Genomic DNA, 19,341 nt, shown 5'->3' with positions numbered 1-19,341 from the left:
TCGCAGCCGTTGACCGCGGGCCCGGTGGAACCGCCAGAAAAGAACACATGGCGCGCCGCCGCCTGCACCTGTCGCGCCGCACGGTGCCCGCCACGATGGCTCTCCTCCGGAGGTGTAGTGTCTCTCCCTCTCTCTGCGTGCCACTCCTCCCTTTTCCTCTGCAACAGGCCTTCCGTATATTGCCACCGTGGAGCTAGGTCCTGGCCGACTCACCACATGAGAGGTCATATCGCCGCGAGGGTCATTTGTGTTGAGCATTGTAGACTGCTACAAGCGAAGGCTTTGGACAGCATATATGGTTCGCATATGAGGCTATAATAACCTTGTTAACTGATTCGCATACAACAGTATCAGAGCTCTGGGGCTGGAAAAAAAGAACATAAAACAAGAAAACAGTGAGAAGCAGGAATACCACAACTTTCTGCACTCGAGCCGTAGTACCGGCTGTGAAGAGGCATCCACAGCTCCGTCTACAGCGTAACGTGGCTAGATTTCGTCGTTACGGAAAGAATATTTAGTTTGTTCGAAAAACAATCTGAATCGGCTGTTTACTATAGTAAGCAGCCGACTCAGATTGACTCTGCATACAGAGTCAAATCGGACGGTGTCAACATGATATAGGACATGACGGAGTCTATATATTATCATCTTTCCAGTTTGTCCCTTCGACAACTCATCTGGTGTAAGTATTGCTACAGTTTCGGTACACTCTCCTTAGGTGTTTTTTTTAGAAAAGAAACAAAAGTGTGCGACAAATTGGAGCTGCCCTTCGTGACGAACCTTAAATGAATGTGCGCCTATGGTTGTGCGTTCTAAAACTGCGAGTTGCACCAGGCTTGATTGCGTGATACGCGCTTATGACATCGAGATGTGCGGACTGCGAACTAGGCGCCCGCCCTCGGCACGCGGAACCTTTCGCGACGTCTCGGTCTTGGCGCTCCAGAAGAAGCGCAAGGAAAGGAAATTACAAAATCGCCCGGGCGCCAGTCCCGTCCACCGCCGCACGTTCATCTCTTTTACGCCGCTTTCATGGTTGATTATCGCGCTGCTTCCGTCGGAAGAGGTGCATTTTGGGATCCCAAGTGGCCCAAGGTAGCCTTCAGCGTAGCCCCTCTCTCAGACCATCTCGTCCCCCCCCCCTCCCTCCCTCTCTGCCGCTCAGTTTGCGAAGTTTTCTCGTCGCTTCCTGTTGGCATAGCGACGACGTACACAGCGCTCGCAGGAAGCGCAAGCGATGGAAGGAGAAGCGCGAAGGAAAAACAGGAAAAGCAGAGAAAGAGGCGCGGGACGAGGAATGAACTCGTTTTCGGCGTCAGCCCACGCGGCTCTACAATTAGTAATCAAGGCAGAGGCGGCGGCCGGCCTCCTCTCCGGCCTTTGTTGCGCTCAGCTGTTTTTCTGCGTGGGAATTGCTGCGGCGTAGAATGTCCATCGGTCCGTGCCAGGCAGGCGACGCTCACATCCGCTCGTGGTCAGCGCCCCGAAATGACGTGCGTGCGTTTCTGAATGGCGCCTTTCCGGGCGCCCATTGCGCGTGTATACTACACACGGCGCGCCGAAAGATGCATTCATTAGTCACGGCTGCGACGTATAGCGCCGATGGTATGCATATTAGTACGTGTCATTCTACATACTAATGTGTACGATTTCATTTTCCTTTCATGCAGACACGTTTTTAGCTGTACGCGATCTTGCCCCTCAACTCCTCACTTATTCAGCATATGCTACTTCATATTAATGTATGGCGATTAAAAAGAACCTCTACAGTTGTATGAGACACCCGCTATGGAAATTTTCTGATCACTGAATTTTCCGATCTCTGAGGTTACGTTAACCTGACGTCACTTCCATTTCTTGAGACTTTGAAGGTGATAATTAGCACCCTGTGACGCAGATAACGCTGCGGTGTGAGGGCGACATTTCCGACGTAATTTCGGGCACTCTAATCAACGCCGCCTAATCAGAAATTATCTTGGAGTATGGATATTTAAAAAAATAAATAAGCGCAAGTGTAAATGCATTTCGAGGCATTGTTCCATAAAGGTATACTTTAAATGAAATGTCAACATGCATTGTATCATCGAATGTTCCCGTATACGCTCCATTGGCGGGTCGCAAAAGAGTCAAAGCGTATGAGCAAACTTACGTAGTAAGACGATAGTAACCCTCCCCGTAATAATATTGCTCGCAGGTTTGGGCGAGACCACTTCCGGTCCACCTGACCGGGAGAGACAGTTCAAGCGGTGTCTCGGCTGGCAGTCACCGATACGTCGTAAAGTACAGCGTGAACCGTGCTGCTCACCGTATTCTGTCTCTATGGCAGAAAATGTATTGGCAAAATTTGCGCCCACTTTCCAGAATCTATAATCGCATGGTCTCTCAGTAACGGAACTCGCGACAGCGCACTGGTGTGATAACGTCAGCGTCCTTGCATGCAGAAACGAGTGCAAGTAGCTTTAGTATATCTACTCGAGCGCGTGGTTTACATGTTCCGTATGCTGTTGCAAGTGTTACATATCTGTCGCGGCGCTACATAACGCAAGCCGTCCGCAGGGCGTGGATCGTTCGGCCAAGGCTGAGGTCGCTCCAGTTGCACTGTTGTTTTCCCGTCGCCGGTCGCAGGACAGGCACGTTAGGCGGCATGCGCACAAAGCCTCGCGTCACGTATACGCGCCCGGCGAGCTGCAAGCATGCTTTCCACGAGGAGCCGCCGCACGGAGCGCCGCGCACAAAGCGCGCACAATAAGCGGAAGCTCTCTACAGGTGCCTCGATTGGCGACAGCTCCTCTTCCGGAGTGTGTGGCAGCACGCTGATGGAAACGAACAAGCCCTGCTAGGAAAACAAACTAGAAATAACCGCGCGTGCCCGCAACTCTTCTTTCTGCGCCTCCTCCGCGCCTTCTTTTTCACCTCGGAGCTTTGTTTTCTATTTTGTTGTGTTGTTGCCATTCGTTCACGCACTACCCGTTTTCGAGGCTTGTCTTTTCGCTTCAACTTTTTCGTCCCCGAGGATGCATGCGAACACGAGGGTTTCTGCCGGAGACGAAGCTCGCACGTCAGCCGATCCCACGATGTCTCGTCGTCGACGAAGACGGGAGGGCCCGCGCGGGCGGGAACCAGCAGCGAGAGCTCGCGAGCGACGTCGCTGTCCGCTCCCGGGGGACGTAAATTTGTCACCGGGCGGCCATCCGTCAAAGCGAGGCTGCGCGGTGTTGGCGGCGGCAGCAGCGGACGAGGGCGGAAACGGCCCCCGGCGTACGTAACTTACGCGCCGCGCACAAGCGACTCTCCCGAGAAGGGTTAACAGCCGCCGAGTCTTACGCACTTTGAGGGTATAATGAGGACGCCCCGGTCCTGCTGACAGCGGCGCAGGCTGCCAGGTTCCTGTAGCAGCTTCTTCGTTTGTTTGCTCGGGAGAGCCTGTTGTTTTATTTGCAGCGCGACCGACCGAGTACTTGCGCGTGGTTTTCTCGTAATGCGATTCAGCGCGTGTGCGCGCGCGCACCCGCAAACATACCATGCAATGCGAGACGAGGAAGAGATGCCCGCTGGACCAGTGGCGAGCTGCAGGTCGAGGTGCGAGGTTGATCTCGCGCATGCGTGCGCTAGAAGCCGAGCGATCGGCCAACGGTCTTCCAGAAGCACGTCGCGAAGTATTGGCGCGCCTTTGGACCTCGGCTTCAGGCGTGTGTTTGTACGACGCTGTTAAAGCTGTCTTTTGGTGGCCATTAATCCGTCGCACTGGCTAGGATGTGTCGCTCAAGTTTCGGTTTGCATCCCTGACTGAGGCAACCTCATTCGGCGGGAAAACATCTTTTGTGCGCAGAACTTGAACCCACCTAGAAGAACCTTACATTGTCAAAATCAGTCCGAAATCCTCTTTGCCGACCCCTCTAATAGCATTCGTGTATGTGGCTGTCCGTCGTTAAAAAGCACCAATGACTCGGCACTTTAACAGCTGGGCTGTTTTACACATTCAAGAAATTTTACTCAGAAAACCAACGAGCGGACGAGCCTATTTATGGAGCGTGGCTACTACACGAAACTGAGAGCACAACAAAACAAATTCATTGGTCGAGCTATCGATTTACTCAGTGATACTGAACGTGTCGAATTTCTTCGTCTGTTTTTCCCCAAAATTCAATTGCCGCATTAAGAGATGGCGATTTACAAGTTCCAAATTGCACGATACCGCTCATCGCGCATCAACAGCACACGGTATACACGTATGAGGATGCCAGCTGTATATGCAGTCGGCCGCTAATTGAGTGAGATAGGTGAAAATCAAAGGAGAAGCGCATGTGGCCTCACCGGGTTTAAGGCTTGAGTCCGGAAGTCCGAATGGGTGCGCGCATGCCAGTACTTAGTAGCTACGCCTCCTCCCTTTGACTGCGCTGGCGGGATGAACAATTGTGAACAACCTTGTCCGCTCTTGAATGGCTTTCCCGCGTATGCTGCCTTTCTTTTCTCATTTCGTGGCACCCACCTCCTCCTCTGTTTCGTCTCCTTTAAGTCGTTCGTTCCTGAGTACGGCGTTGCGTCGTTTCGGGTGTTTTTAAGCAGGGCACCACTGTTCTTGTAGTGGACGCGTACGAAAAAAAAAAAAAGAAAAGGTTGAGCGCCTACGCGTGTACATATACGCTTTAGGACGGCGTATGGGCTCATTCACGTAATGGCCTTTAATGGAGTAGCCTGCACCCCTCCCTGTTTCCTTCGTGCGCTGCGCGCGCAGCTACCTGGCTCCCATTTTGATTCACTTTAATACCGTCCCCCAGAAGCTGGATGGAATGGGGGGTGGAGGACATCTCCCAGCGCTTGTTGAAGAACGGAAGCTCGGTACGCTGGGAGTGTTGTGTAGTATATGTATACAGGTACACACACGCACAAGCGCCGGCCGACGAACGCCCCGAAAAGAACAATCGGCGGGGAAAATTCGTCTCTGCCGAGGCCTCCGCTGCTGTTTCTTCTTTTTCTTCCCCCCCTCTCACCGTTCCCCGTGATTCGCTTCCTGCGCCGCGGGCTCTGTTCTCGGTCGTTCTGTCTTCCTCGGCGCCCATTACGAAGCCCTGCCGTTCTCGCCGCCTGCAGCTCGAGTGGGGCATCGCGCGCGGTGGCCACCGCTGCTGTTGTCCGGGGAAGCACCAGCTGTGTGCTGCCTTCTTTTCCGGACACCCTCGCCAATTTTAGGGCGCTCGAGATAAGGCTGTCGTCGCTTGGCCCCTGGCTCTGCCAGGTTGAAGGACCTGGGCGGCCCCCGTGCGGACCGCGCGCTCCGTGTTTGTTCCCCGCCCACCTCGCGGTTCGCGCAACTACGGCGACGGGTATGCTGATGGACCGATTCCTGCGCGCGTGCGGACGTGGAGCGTTGGTGTGGCCGGGAATCTTCTTCGTGCCCGTAACCACGCGGCGGAAATAAAGGGCCGTCAAGACGGATGATTTGGGAAGGTTTCCGAGACAGCGAGCGGGCATGTTTGATGTGCTGTTTGCCATCCAGGGCGTCTGTACGGAGGAGATACGGGATTTGGGTCGCATCTCGCATTGGCGCTGAAGTGACAGGCGCATCTCAGGACGCGCGGAGCGTATTAGCACCGTCCTCGGTGGTTGTTGAAAAGCGGCAACTATAGAACGTTTTGCCGAATCTGTACCTGTTGCGATTACCACCGGTTCGGTTCTGTTCGGCAATAAGAAATTGCTTCTATCGCGTCTAATGCTCTGGAGCAACAGGAAATCATGACTTCAAAAAAAAAAAAAAAATTCAATGTAACCGACTGGGCGCGTCCGGGTCTTTCGATGAAGATTAAAAATGTCTCAGATATTTCCACTATAATACAACAGCTGCTGCGTTGAGCCTACAGTTTTAAACAACAAAGTAAATGTAGTCGTTCCAAAGAAAGAGCTTCAGGCTAGTCATTGTCGGTTACGAACGCTATTGCACACAGCTGCCATATAAGGGAAATAAATAAACCGAACGTATAAATGAACAACTATCGCATAAACGTTATTGCTTTAACTTTTGAGTGTGTGCCCGTTGACATAACCAATGCGACATGCAAACTAAAGCCGGTTTCGGCAATATGCATCAGTAGGGGTCGCTGGTTGGGCTGATGAAGCAGAGAGTCATAGTCTCGTGGTCTGGTATAGATTAAAACCTACTGTTCGCAGTTTCATACAAGTTCTAGTATTACGTACACATGTCGAATATAAAACAAACAAAAAAGTTTCATTTACTAAGACGATTGTGCATGTCCCAAGCTCACACAATATCTGTGAAGTGCGTTAGGCAGCGCAAAACTGCTTCGATACCTCGTTGAAATTTCTTTGCACAATTGTTCGTGAAAGTGATGCTATTGGTAACAAGCAGTTAGGTACCGAGGTTTTGCTTCTCCCAATAATTTTATATTTTTGTTATTTTTCTGGCCATGCTGGTAGTGCGATTTCTGCCCTACGAGAGAGGTTAAAAAATAACCCTATTTGATCTGTTTCAAGCATTGCATTGTTATATGAAAAGCACACACTAGATAGTGCACACTCGAACTCATGTCAAAGAGTGCGAACTGGTAGCCGAACGCAATAGAAAAGGCGGCAACTTCATAGAAAAAGAAACCGAACTTGAGACAGAACCGAACACTATAATATAGTACCGGCAAATCATTGCTAAAAGAAAAATAAAATTAATAAGGAACTGAACCACGTTGTTGACGTTACAAAAATATCTGAATTTGATATAAATATTTTTTAAAGAAGAATATGTCTGGGTATTAAGTATGCCCTCGTGAGTTACTTCTCTTATATTTATATATACCCGCGACCTCAGACTCAGCACATAACCACTGATCTACAGCGGTGGTTACGGTGTTGGGGTGAAATATTTCGCTTTTGGTTCCCTTGTATACCTCTACCGACGTGAAAAAAATAATAATAAAAAGTTCGAGTACAAAAACAACACGCACGGCATAGTAAAAGCTGAACGGCATGCAAAAAAGGGCCAGTGATGGGGGCCAATCTGACTTTGCCACAGTCCTCGCGATTAGACCCAGTCGAAGAGGAGAGAAGGGAGGGGCAGTTGACGGCGTTAAAGGAGTGGCAAGGTCGAATGCTAGCATACACCTACAGCAGCTTACAAATCGACGTAAGGTGGTTATTACACGATGATGCCCCGCAGCCCTATGTAACAGTGCACAATACGCACGTGCACAAAACAAAGATCCCTCGCCACCAGGGCTAAACTGGCCGCTTAGTTTAGCCGACTAGCGAGTTCGATCCCACGGGATGCCGTATCCTGTTTATATAGTATACCGGCGACGTTCCCTGCAACCGAAAAGACCCTGACGAATCGCATTTCCGCATTGTATCCACGACGCACCCAAGCAGTGCGCATGCAGTCGCTCACGATCGCGACGCCCGCATCGTTGTTGCGCGGAGGTTTGTGTGTATACACCGAAACTGTTCTCGCCTCTTAAGCACACGCGCGACTCGCACTCCGCCCCACCGGCATCCACCATTCCCTTGTAGCAGCTGACTGATGCTGAGCGTGTATATTGTACGCGCGCGCACGCAGCTCTCGAAGAGACGTCAGCCGGCGTGACAGTGCGCTCGCCGACCGGCGGCGCGGGCGTGCACGCGCTGCACGCGGTAAAAGAAGAGCCGGGTGCCAGCGTTTGGCGCACCCTAGTATTTGCGAGCTCCCCGCTGAAGGAGACCCGCAGCTATAGCCTCTGCGTGGCGCTACGCCGGTGCTTTCCCCCTTGGCTTTCGTCCCCGGAAGGGTCGACCCGGGCTTCTTTCTAAAGAAAAAACGACGTTGCGGAAGGCATATTAAAACACCGTGTCTTCTAACCCCCCTCCCTTCCCGCACGGCTGGCAACCGACGCAACACGTGGGCAAGACGAGCTGCCGGGCGGCGCATGCAGCACGGCCATTCCCCTATCAAAATAAACTTTCTCACGCACTGTCAGGAGTGTGACGCGCTGCCCAATTGCAGGCCTCAAGGAGTAAAAGGTCCGCGCAGGGAATCAAGCGAGCGCCCCTTCCTTTCAATCGGCCTTTATCCCGGGCTTCCGCCGCCCCGCTCAGGGCCAGCCGGAACACCTGTTGTTATAGCGGCGGCGAGGAGGCAGCACGCCACACTCTAATGGAGGCCCTGGCTGCTGCTGCGCGGTGGACGCCACCGTGGCCCGATGTCGCTGACCCTCCGGCGACTTGGGCTTCGGGGCGCTACGGGCATGCTATGCCCCGTCCCCTCCCTTTCGCGAAACGAAATCGCCGCTACGATTTTTGCGCCTGTCATCCCGGTGGGACCCGGCATTTAACGGCCGCGGTGGAGAAACGGCGTCGTGCTGCCACACGGTACACTACTGCATTCTCTCTTTGATCGGCGAAAGCCGAGTCGGCTCGCCGTGTATATGCGATCTCGGGACAGTGCTGCGCTCGCAGACTGACCTCCCCTTTCCTTCGTTTCATCCTCGCGGCTGTATCTATGTACGAAAGACGTCGGAGAAGCGCAGCGGTGGAAGGGGGTATGGTATAGTGGTGGGTCCGCTTTTTGAGAGACAGCTGGCTGTCGCTCCTCTGGCGGACCAAGTTTCGCACACGCTTCCACGACACGTATACCAAGTGCAGCAGCCTTGAGCCCACGGAGGCCAAAAGCAGGCGCCGGGCGGGGAAGCCGTTTGACCAACAGGCTTGAATCATGTGCATGTCTTGTATGCAAAATCACTTCTCGCTCCCACCGTGTATACAGCACTCCAATAATAATAATAAAAAATTGCCTGTTACTCATTAGATACATACATACATATACAGGGTGTTTCAGCTAAAAAGCACCAAGTATTAAAAAATTAAGCATAGGCGCTACGCGTCTCCAATTAGCGCAGTATTGCTCTGAGCCCTATAGAGCACGTCAGAACATTTTTTTCAATCCGCGAAGCTCGGCAATTAACAAAGATTGCTTAATGAATTAATAACGATTGCTTAATGAACTTTTTAAATAGTAACTCCAGAGAAAAATCTTCAATACGAAAGTTGTAGCGCTTGTTCAGAAACATCGAATTTTTCACTCTGTGATAAGATAACTCCCCTGATTAATTTTTTTCCGGCCTTTATTTAAATCGCGCGAATTTAGAAAAAAAAAAATACCACGCGACTGCCGCCTAACGCGCGGCGCTTTTAGTGCCCTCAAATGTAAGTGGAACGAATTATCAAAGGCTGCTCTGCGCATGAAGGTCGATGGAGCAGGCTATATCGGTGACTGCGATGGACGCTAAATGATGGTAGGGGCGTGCCATCTAAAAAAAAAAAAAATACGAAAGAGTGGCCGCCACGTGCAAGTTAATCTTTTATCTCGTTCCTTCATCACGCTTTCACTCTCGCCCCTTGCGATGTGTTTCTTCATTGGTGCTAAAAGAAAGAAAAAAAAATGCCTACGCTGCATCAAATGCTGCCTACGGTCTCAGTGACATTTGCTCCGTGGCTGCGTCTTTTTCGTTGAAGATTTTTTTTGTTGTTGTTGAAACGGTATGCTCCTTTTGTTGGTTAGCGTCCATCGCAGTCACCGAGAGCCCGTTCAATCGACCTTCGTGCGCAGAGCAGCCTTTCATAATTCGTTCAACTTACATTTGAGGGCGCTAAAAGCGCCGCGCGTTAGGCGGCAGTCCCGTGGTATTTTTTTAAAAATACGCGCGATTTAATGAAAGGCCGGAAAAAAATTACGCAGCGGAGTTATCTTACCATGGATTGAAAAATTCGACGTTTCTGAACAAGCGCTACAACTTTTGTATAGAAGATTTTTCTCTAGAGTTACTATTTAAAAAGTTCATTAAGCAATCGTTATTAATTACCGAGCTTTTCAGATCGGGAAAAAATATTCTGACGTGCTCTATATGGCTCAGAACAATACCGCGCTACTTGGAGACGCGTAGCGCTTATGCTTAATTTTTTAATACTTGGTGCTTTTTATCTGAAACACCCTGTATATATATATATATATATATATATATATATATATATATATATATATATATAAAATAACTATCTTTAAAGATGCATGTTACGTGAAACGTGACTTTCCTTCTCTCTCTCTTTCTCTCGCTTTTGGAGAGTCCCACGGATCTCCGAAGAGGATATAATGATCTCTAAAAGAGAGTTAACGTGTGTCTTTAAATATAATTATGTATGCGGCAAATGAGAACTCACCAAAAGGAGTGAAGTGCATTTTTCTTTTTATTAGAGTGAATGCGTCTTTTTGGGGTTATACCACGACGGCGTAATGGCAGACTCGCTTATGCTTGTTTCCACAGCGCTTATTGTTTTATACTTACGCTCCCTCTACGCTTTTTGTATAGCAGTGTATAGTAGTGTAGTGCAGTGTAGCGCAGTTGTATAGCAGTGTAGTGCAGTACACCGTCGTTATACAAGCGAGGCCAATCGACAGTGCAGTGCCACCGAGATTTCGCGCAATTACGAAGGAAATATTTTTATCTCGAAAGGAGAGCACAGTGCACGAAGACAGTACTGTATATGCAAAAACAAAAATGCGAACGCCGCAATCGTTCATCTTGAGTTGTTTCTTTTTTTCGGACTCCTTTACCCTGTCACTTCTTTCTATACGATGTCCAAACTAAGCCTTATTCACACCTTAAAACTGCTGGCCGTTGATCGATCACCTAGCATAGAGTGGTTTATGTGGCGATTGCGCGGTACACGTTACCCCAGGTGGTCGAAATTTCCGGAGCCCTCCACTACGGCGTCTCTCATAATCATATCGTGGTTTTGGGACGTTAAACCCCAGATATTATTATTATTATTATGCGCGGTACACGTTCTTGCGGACAAATTTACCACAACTGGCGCTGTGAACACCGACTCAGACTTATTTATAGGCGACGCTTTTCATTTTTCAAATCTTCTTTAAGCCCATCGTCACCGCGGCCCGCACAAAGCTGCGCCCATCGCTGGGAACGGCCACTCGGCTTATCGGAGGATACTATATGAAGATGAGCACTGCAAAATACGGCCTCCTGCTGTTACTCAAACGAGTTACCTTCGCATTGCATAATTCGCATTCGCTGGCGCATGCGGAAAGAAAGATGGCTGCAATAACGGGCACTGGCATGCAACCATATCTTTGAAGCGGGACAGCTGCACCCCTCTTGCTCGGGCGAATTCTTGTTGCAGTTTTGCAGTTTGTTCGTGTTTTTTCAGACTTTCTGCGCGGAGAACACCACCGCCAAGTTTTTTCTGGGAAACATCTTTCTCTGTCCCCGCCCCCTTATTTTCTTCTGCGCAGTCGAAGGCAGCCTTTCTAACTTTCCTTTAACAGCAAAGACGCTGCGAGTCCGACGTCGTCCGCGCAAACGCGCGGAGCGCTGTGTTCTCAACGAGCTGATGTCTCGAGGGACAGAGACCATAAAAAGCGCGATCGCACCAAAATACAAAAATAAAGGCAGTGAGTCAGTTAAGAAGAGAGAGAGAGACAAAAAAAAAAGAACGAAGTGGCCAAGGCAAGGAGCAGGGGAATAACGGCCTCCGCTTCTTTGAGTCTGTGCTTCTCAACTTTTACCTGTTCTTTCTTTTTTCTTCCTCCTCGAGAGTCCTGTCTACTACCTCTACTTCTTTTTTGTCCCTCGCATAAAGTCGGCATTCGTTTCTTTGTGCTAACGCAGCGGCGCCAATCGATGCGGACGACTTTCCGGAAGTATCAACGAAAAGCGTTCAAGTGGCACGGTATTCAGGTCAGGGAGATCCATGGACAGCCGTGGCCCTCCCCTGGAGACTGCGGACAATACCCGCGCCCGATGAACCGATCGCCCTTTGCGTCAAGCAGCATATACCTGGTTCCGTATGCTAACCTCGAGAGCCGTGGAAAGTCGCGCGGTGGCTCTTGACACGAGCACTCCAGTCCTCTGAGAGATGAAGGATCAGCTTTGTGTTTAGCTTTTTTTTTTTCTGTTATACGCGAGCGAATTCGTCACGCGAACGCGATTTATGCCATATTGTTGAAAAGAAGAACCGAAACCGACCTATCTTAGTTCGCCGACTATTATAGCGTTGTATACTAAGAGACACGACCGAAGTTCTGTATTACATTCATACTTGAACGCGGGAAAGATTCGCTTTCAGATTGCAATATACGTCCATGCATCAGTACAGCTCTGCCATGACTAATGCAAGAAAGCAACGCGCGTTGAAATATGCACGGAGAGAATAGGAGCGAAGGGGAAAGACGGGTAGGTAGGTTAACCAAGCACGTGCTATGAAAACAAAATAGGCATGGGGTGTTTTTCATTCGGGACAAAACGTATGGAAAGTACAGGGAGATAGACTCGCTGCTGTACCGTATTGTGGGGTTTATTGTTAGCTATATTACAGCCCGAGGAAGGAAGTCCTTGTTGAGACCACACCACGAAGACCGCCTCTGCTTTCGCAGTATGAACCGGGTCTTCTCTATCCACGAAGGAAGGGACGATAAGCTAACAAATAAAATAATAAAAAAAGATGCAGCGTGACGGCGTCAAGAGGATTCACTTAGAGACGAAATGATGTTGAGTTCAGCGGGAAAAAAATAAAAAAAGGGAAAGGAAAAGAGAGGCAGACATATACACACACGGCGTTACGGTTAGCGAGCGTGAAAACGGTCGGTTTTAGCCCACTGCGCAATGTGGCATGCTTGGCAGCGGCGGCGGCCGCGCCCGCGTGTACTACAAAGATGCGCTGCTGTCCAACCGTGCGTGAATCCCCACGGCCGGAGCTCCGTTTGGTTGTCGGAGGCCGCGGCACAGTGCACGCCGACGTCGCCTTGCCACGGTACCTCCTCCACCGCCGTGTATGTATACAACCGCGTTGCAGTGTGCGTATGTTATACGACGCCGTACACACTCAGCGGCACAGTTGTGCCAAACGGGTTCGCTGGCGCTGATTTTCGCCGTCTCGGACACGCCTCCAGCGGCCGCCGAGGCCGCATTTCGATGTATAGGAAGGAGTCAGAAAGAGAGAAAAAAATAAATCAATAAAAATACAGTGGGTTTGAGAAATTGTATGAGGCTATATCCTTATGGAACACCTGTGTAAGGTTTATCATCTAACGCTGAAATCTTTACTGTAACAGAGATGACAGATCTTGACTGAACAACTATTTGACGCCGGGACTGTTATACTGTGGGAGCAGCCTGATTTGAGTCCATCATGAATAAGTGGAGGCAGTGCGCAGAGACGAGGACAGGAACGAGAAAAAAAAAAAAAATGCAGGGTGGTTCTTCTCGTTCATATTCTTGTCTCTTTTTGGTTCGTGGTTCGGTCAACCCGTTATTCCATCTCGCATAGAAGTTTCCTATTGTGATACTCTGATAAGGGCCCATATATATAATTAATGGTTGCGTGATACGATCTTGATCTTATGTTTGCCACTTGTTTAATGTTAACAACACTTTTCCGTATTAAAAGAACAATTTCGTCTGAGTGTGTGCTGAATGTGGCGATACATGAGTTTTCTTGGCTGAACAGTCATTTCCACTGAACTATCTTGGATGAGTTGGTGGTTGGAAATTTGACGCAGCCAGCGCGGGGCAAGCCCGTTATGTTTATATGCACTAGCCGAACATGATTTCTCATAATAATAATCAAACGTCCGATTCATACACATGGTATACCAGAGCACATGTTTTCTGTCAGCGTGACAGCCTCCTCGAACAAATTCATAGCGGTTTTTTCATTTTTTCACAAGACGATATACATCATCTGACAGTAAATATTGGCAGACACTGTAGGGGTATGCCAGTTACGTTCATGGCGTTCGTGGTTAATTCGTGGTTTATCGGATTCTTCGCGCCAAGAGAGGAGAAACATGGACGTGCACTTGATGGGTTTCGAAATTCACTCCCGTTTTGGGCCCTTTTTCTGAAACATTTATTCGTGTTTTGTAGAAGGAGAATGTAAGCGTGCAGAGCATGTATATATTTTCGACTGTATTCATTCGCTACACGTGCCCTGTATACCATGCATCCACGGCTGGATTACGCATTTGGACATCCGTAATATTATGTTTGTGCAGAAGTTTTATGGTCATGGTTGTACGAAAAGAGAACTTGCAAATTCGAACGCGAAATTGGAAGAAGGTGGCACCCCCCCCTCCTTTTTTTTTCCAGCAAGCTACATGAAAGGGCTGTACAGCTCGTTGATGTACACGAGTCCACCGATTGCATGGCGTAAATTGGTTGATTTGAATTTTCCACGTACACTTTTTCATTAGTATATGCCAAAACATTCATTTGCACGTGTACACAGTAGAGCGTTCGTACGAGATTTCATTCGATATTAATACCTTTCAGGATAAGGAGGCGACAACACAGCTGAATTTTTTCTTTCTTCTTTTTTTTCCCCCTTGTGTGCGCAAATTCGGGCTTTCCATCTTGAGCAAGTATAGCAGGGAAAAACGCGCACCCAAGGTGACGCTAACGAGGAGCACTCAATCAAACAGGACTGGTGTATTAGTCCCTCCAAGCCCTGCCTGCAATTTTGTCCGGCAGTAAATCATCGCTTGTTGGCTTAAGAAAGAAAAAGAAAGAAAGAAGGAAAGAAAGAAAGGTTTCTTTCCCTTAAGTTTCCGCCAGAAATGTTTTACCCAAGACGCCACTTGTTATTTTTTCTCGATTATTTTCGTCTATAAATGCCGCTTCTATGCAGGGTAAATGCACAATTAACGTACACTGCATTTGACTGAGATTCTTTTTACTTTTCGTTACCTGTTCATTCCATTCCTCCTCTGGGGCTATTATCGCTGGGAACAATCTCTCACACGACTCCGACAAATAAGAAATGTGTAGAACCAAAAGAGCAAGAGCCTCCGACCGTCCCCCTCCCGAAAAACTGTTAAGGGAGAACACAACTATACAGTTTTAGATACCATCTATTTTTAATGCCTCGTAAGGCGTTTTTGTTGTTAAGGAGCCTCGGCCAGAGGCTGCCGAAATCAGGCTCACCAAGCTTCCGGCCACGGGAAGGACTGCCTGTAAAATTTAGGGAAATGTAACCCTATATACGACTCTATACTGAGCTTAACTCAGTACCTGTGTTTCTTCAATGTCTCCTTGAGGGCAACCCATGATCGGCGGGCGCTTGCAGCAGATGGGTCAAATAACCACTTCCACCTATGGACAATAACTTGGTGGCGACCAATCACGAAATCATCTCAATGAATGCTATGCAACCGCGCAGCCCGCGCCCCGATTTCCGTGCGCGCGCAGATGCACACGATACCTGCCGTAGGTATGGGACACTCACTCTTTTTCTTGGGCTCGTGGTCCTGGACCTGGGAGGCCTGGACGTGCTGCGGCTGCTGTTGCTGTTGCAAGTCCATGATGGCGCCCAGCTGCGTAGAGCCGTAGACGTCTTCGTGCGGCGGCAGCGGCTGCAAAGGCCCCGCCGCGTACGACACCACTTGCGCCGTCGGATCGGCTGGGTAGAGCATGTCCGCGTCGCGGAACTCCAGGCCACCCTCCTGCAGCAGCTTCAGCTTCACATCGTTGTAGTTGCTCGGAGAGGACCTGCGCGACGAAATGAAAGTACGCCATTTTAGTCAGTCTCCACTTACCGTCGTCTTTATCGCCCTAATTAAGTCTCCTGAAGGGCCTCTGTCACCCGTTTGACACCAACGTCAGTCAACAACAGCGTATATATCGGTTTCTCACACTTCGTTCTCTATAGCCCTCTATTGTCTGCAGGCGTCTGTATGGGATGCTGCATGCGCATACAGCTTATCCCAAGTTCGGTCACTCTCATTTTCCTCACCCCTGTCTCTCTCATTATACGAGACCCTATAGCGAAGAGTAATCAGTCGAAACCACCCCATTCTTGTCCATTAACAAGCCATTCGACCACGGAATCCGTGCAAAGCCAGATCACTCTATAAGTCGAAACTATAGGTTAAGTAGTATTCGTATTTTCCTTATATCTGTATTCTATGATCTTTCGTTTGGTTAGTATTACGTCTGTCGTTTTAAAGACGATAGTCTTTCTTGGGGAACTTAAACGTAGAAATTTTGGTCTGTCTGTCACCCGATTCAGCCAAACGGCCAAAGTTTAACCAGTTGCTTACCGCCCAGCCATCTTGAACTGGTACAGCCGTTCATACTTTTGAACACTGTCGATCAAAAAGTAAATATTACGCATATCTGAGGCGCAATATCAATACGTAAGTATTAGGTGGTGTGTTCCTTTACTAGAATATACGTAGATAAGTAATTCTAAAGACCCTAATGTTTCTTAAGCTGCGCTGAAAATGCGACGGTATGAGGCAGATGCGGCGGTTCAACGTAGAGGAGGAGGTCTCGTGTAGTACGACCGGCACAAGACTATCGTCTTTCGACGACATTTACAGCGAAGTACGCACATACGCGGCCAATTTTTTGTTTCAACTCTCTTTCTTCTTATGCTCCAAATTTTAGCACCATGGTTTAGTACTGACATTATACATTGATCATGTAGTAGCAATGTAACGCTCTCGCACCCGATTGAAATATTTCACGATGCTCCATGTATACACCACTCGATTTTCAAAGCTTTCGGTGGATAAATGTAAATGACGCATGGAAGGGGAGTATATCCTGGGTGAGTTTTGCGCTCTCATTTGCTTGCCGCTCACTGTGACGATCTATGCTTCAAAGTCCGAAACGTTGACGTTTGTGGCACAAGAAGGCACATATATCATGCTGTTTTACTAAATAGCTTCAAGCATACGCGTGTCACTCAATAAAGTGCGCTTAAGAAACACGTGCGTATTGCTGGGAATGAATGAATGAATGAATGAATGAATGAATGAATATACAGCGATAGCTCTGTTGCACCCAAACTTTACTATTATTAATCAATGGCTGAATATCAAGTATTTATTTTGGATTGCTGGAGCACAGTCCTTTTACGGCTTGCGCAACGCATTATGCCACGTGACCATTGTCGGTAGCACCACACTGAAAATTTCGTTAAATAAGTGAACTAACCACAGGTTGACGATACTTTCATTGCATTTTTGTTATGACAGTGAGATACGTGAAGTATACGCATGATAAAGCGAACTCGCCTGCGCATATTCAGTTTGGCGTGGCCCTGGGCTCGTATTATTCGTCCATTCACAAAGGCGGCGGATAATGCCTCAGCCGGAAGCGTTATCGCATTATTACTTTTCTTTTTCATGCCGTCGAATAGGCCTCCCGAAATTGTGGCACTTTCAAATTGAGAATATCTACAGCCTCGTGGGCTCTGCACAACATGTCAAGAATACAGAGTAGGAAGCTGTCGTGACCAGGGAAAGAAATGAGAAAACATGAATTGGTGAGAGATGATTTGCTTTCAAGGACGGAGAGGAAAGGCCCCCTTTGGACCTGCTCCTCTCGAGTTCGCAAACATCTGCGCAATGGCGGCACTCGTGCCTCTTTGCGGCTGATTCCTTCACCAGGGGCGCTCAAATAAGCGAAAATTGCATTTCCCGTAGGATCGTCGCGCCCATACTTGCACATCACACGCGGAAACGCTTGGCGAGCGACTGAATGAAGAAAAACTCCCAAAACATATTTCGGCGGCGGAGGGATGGCTCTGGTAAGCGGCGCTCCATGGCAGCGGTGAAAAGTTTCGCCAGAATTCGTGCAAGGGTCGCGCATTGCACTCCAATTCAGTATACGTGCTCTGCGTTGCCGGTCTACGCTTCGATCCTTTCTTTCCATTGAACGGGCGAAGAAGAGGGAGAAAACTCGAGCACCGCGGGGTTTCCTCCTGGCCGCCAATGAAGTCTGTCTACTTTCTTCTGGCCGCCCTCAACTCTGCTCGCCTCCTCGTAACAGATCTCCGGCATCGTGACAGTGAGAAGCGCCGCATCACTTCAAAAGACTCAAAAATGGCGTTCGTGATCTGCTTAGTCGCTGGGTGCAGCCAACGTGGCGGGCGCACATTCCACGGTTCGCCAAGAAGCCGGTTCGCCAGTCTCCGGTTCGAAATGCGTGCTCCCGAGTGAAATTGAAACTTTTACTCCAGCGGGCTCGGCGACTGAATACCCGCCGCCGACGCCGCCGCGCCTGGCTTCTGTTCGTTCTCGTTTCTTCTGTTTCCCTCTTTCTCTTTTACAGAGTTACCTAGAATCAGCGTGCGCCCGCGATCGAGGTGTTTCCTGCAGCATCGACGAAACAGCGACTTCGAAGAGGCATGGGGATCCGCGGCTGCATGGCTTGTGGTTAGACTGCAGCGCAGGCTTCCGGAGCGAAGGAAAAAATACGGGGGGAGCAAGAGTGGGGCGAAGGTGGCGCCTGTCTTACGCTTCTTGCTGCTGCTTTCCTAATCTCTTTCTTTTTTCTTTTTCCTCACCCGTCGCGGCTACTCGCGAGGGTAAAGGTGGCTCGTGCGGGCGCTGATAATGATGGCTGGACGTAGTACCTTTCGGCGCTGTCAATGCGTCATGGCTTGCGGCGAAGTCCCTTGTTCGGGAGGCGCGCGCTCAGCGGCAGCTGGCCGACAAGTCGCGCGCGTGGTTTGAGGGGTTCACGGCGGCGGTGAAAAGTTGAATCAATCCAGTAGTGGAAATGGGACCTTCGAAATCCCTCCGTAAGATCCTGTTCGATTCATGCGAGCTCCCATTCAAATCCTATAAAAAGGCGCGCTTCGCGCTCTCGGTAATATGCCTCTTCGCGCCTCGGAATGCGCTGACAGTTCCGGAAGCGTGCAGCCCACTTAGCACTGATCGAAGACGCTAAAAAGGGTGGTGTCGGATCCTCGCCGTGAAGGCGACGGCGCCGACAGGACTATCGCATTGTATAAGCCACCGCGAAGTGTTTGAAAAAGAAGTTTAAACGCGGACATTTCGCGTGACGCTTATACACAGAGTTTTCTTCGACAAGCCCAGTCGCTCAAGGATTCTGAGTATACACTTCCGCCTCATTCACGATGTTACGAGACCTGACGCGTTTCTTTCACCGGTTACACGAATAGTTGACAAGTGCATGCTATCGGATGCGCACGAGCTCAGCATTTCCGAAGGTTCCGGCTTACACGGTCAAAATTACCGTTTAAATACGGTATGATCAAAGTAAAAGCGCCAAAATGTCGACAGCAACCGCCAATCAAGCTGGAAGTAAACTTTATAGGTGAAAAGGGTAGAATAAACGACAGTGATTAACAATTAATGACTTCCGCTGATATTGTCTTGAGGACTTACACCGATTCAAGAACCTTATTCACCGGCGAAAAGCTTGTCGTCCAGCCACGCGGGCTGGTTGCACTATGGCCTGAAATCATTAGAACTGCAGGTTTCAGTGTTTTTCGTTTTGTTGATTAACCTTCTTTAACTCCCGTCGCACCGTAATCAGG

At 49.3% G+C, this 19,341-nt stretch overlaps 1 protein-coding gene across 13 annotated transcripts in view; it reads right to left on the bottom strand.

Moving 5' to 3' along the window:
* The window catches only part of LOC119397558 (paired box protein Pax-5), a 364,233-nt gene that overhangs the window by 305,787 nt on the left and 39,105 nt on the right, over window positions 1-19,341 (bottom strand). For 11 of the 13 annotated variants that reach the window (XM_049416377.1, XM_049416338.1, XM_049416341.1 and 8 more), the window contains exon 2: window positions 15,274-15,536. The exons of the other annotated variants lie outside the window; for them this stretch is intronic. In XM_049416377.1, the coding sequence (XP_049272334.1) occupies window positions 15,274-15,536 (263 nt within the window). The remainder of the gene's footprint in view (window positions 1-15,273; window positions 15,537-19,341) is intronic. 13 annotated transcript variants of the gene reach the window in all.

Source organism: Rhipicephalus sanguineus, chromosome 1 (genome assembly GCF_013339695.2).
Source record: "Rhipicephalus sanguineus isolate Rsan-2018 chromosome 1, BIME_Rsan_1.4, whole genome shotgun sequence".
Taxonomy (NCBI): Eukaryota; Metazoa; Arthropoda; class Arachnida; order Ixodida; family Ixodidae; genus Rhipicephalus; species Rhipicephalus sanguineus.
Note: the sequence above shows the minus strand (reverse complement) of the source record. Positions and strands in the feature narration are given on the sequence as shown.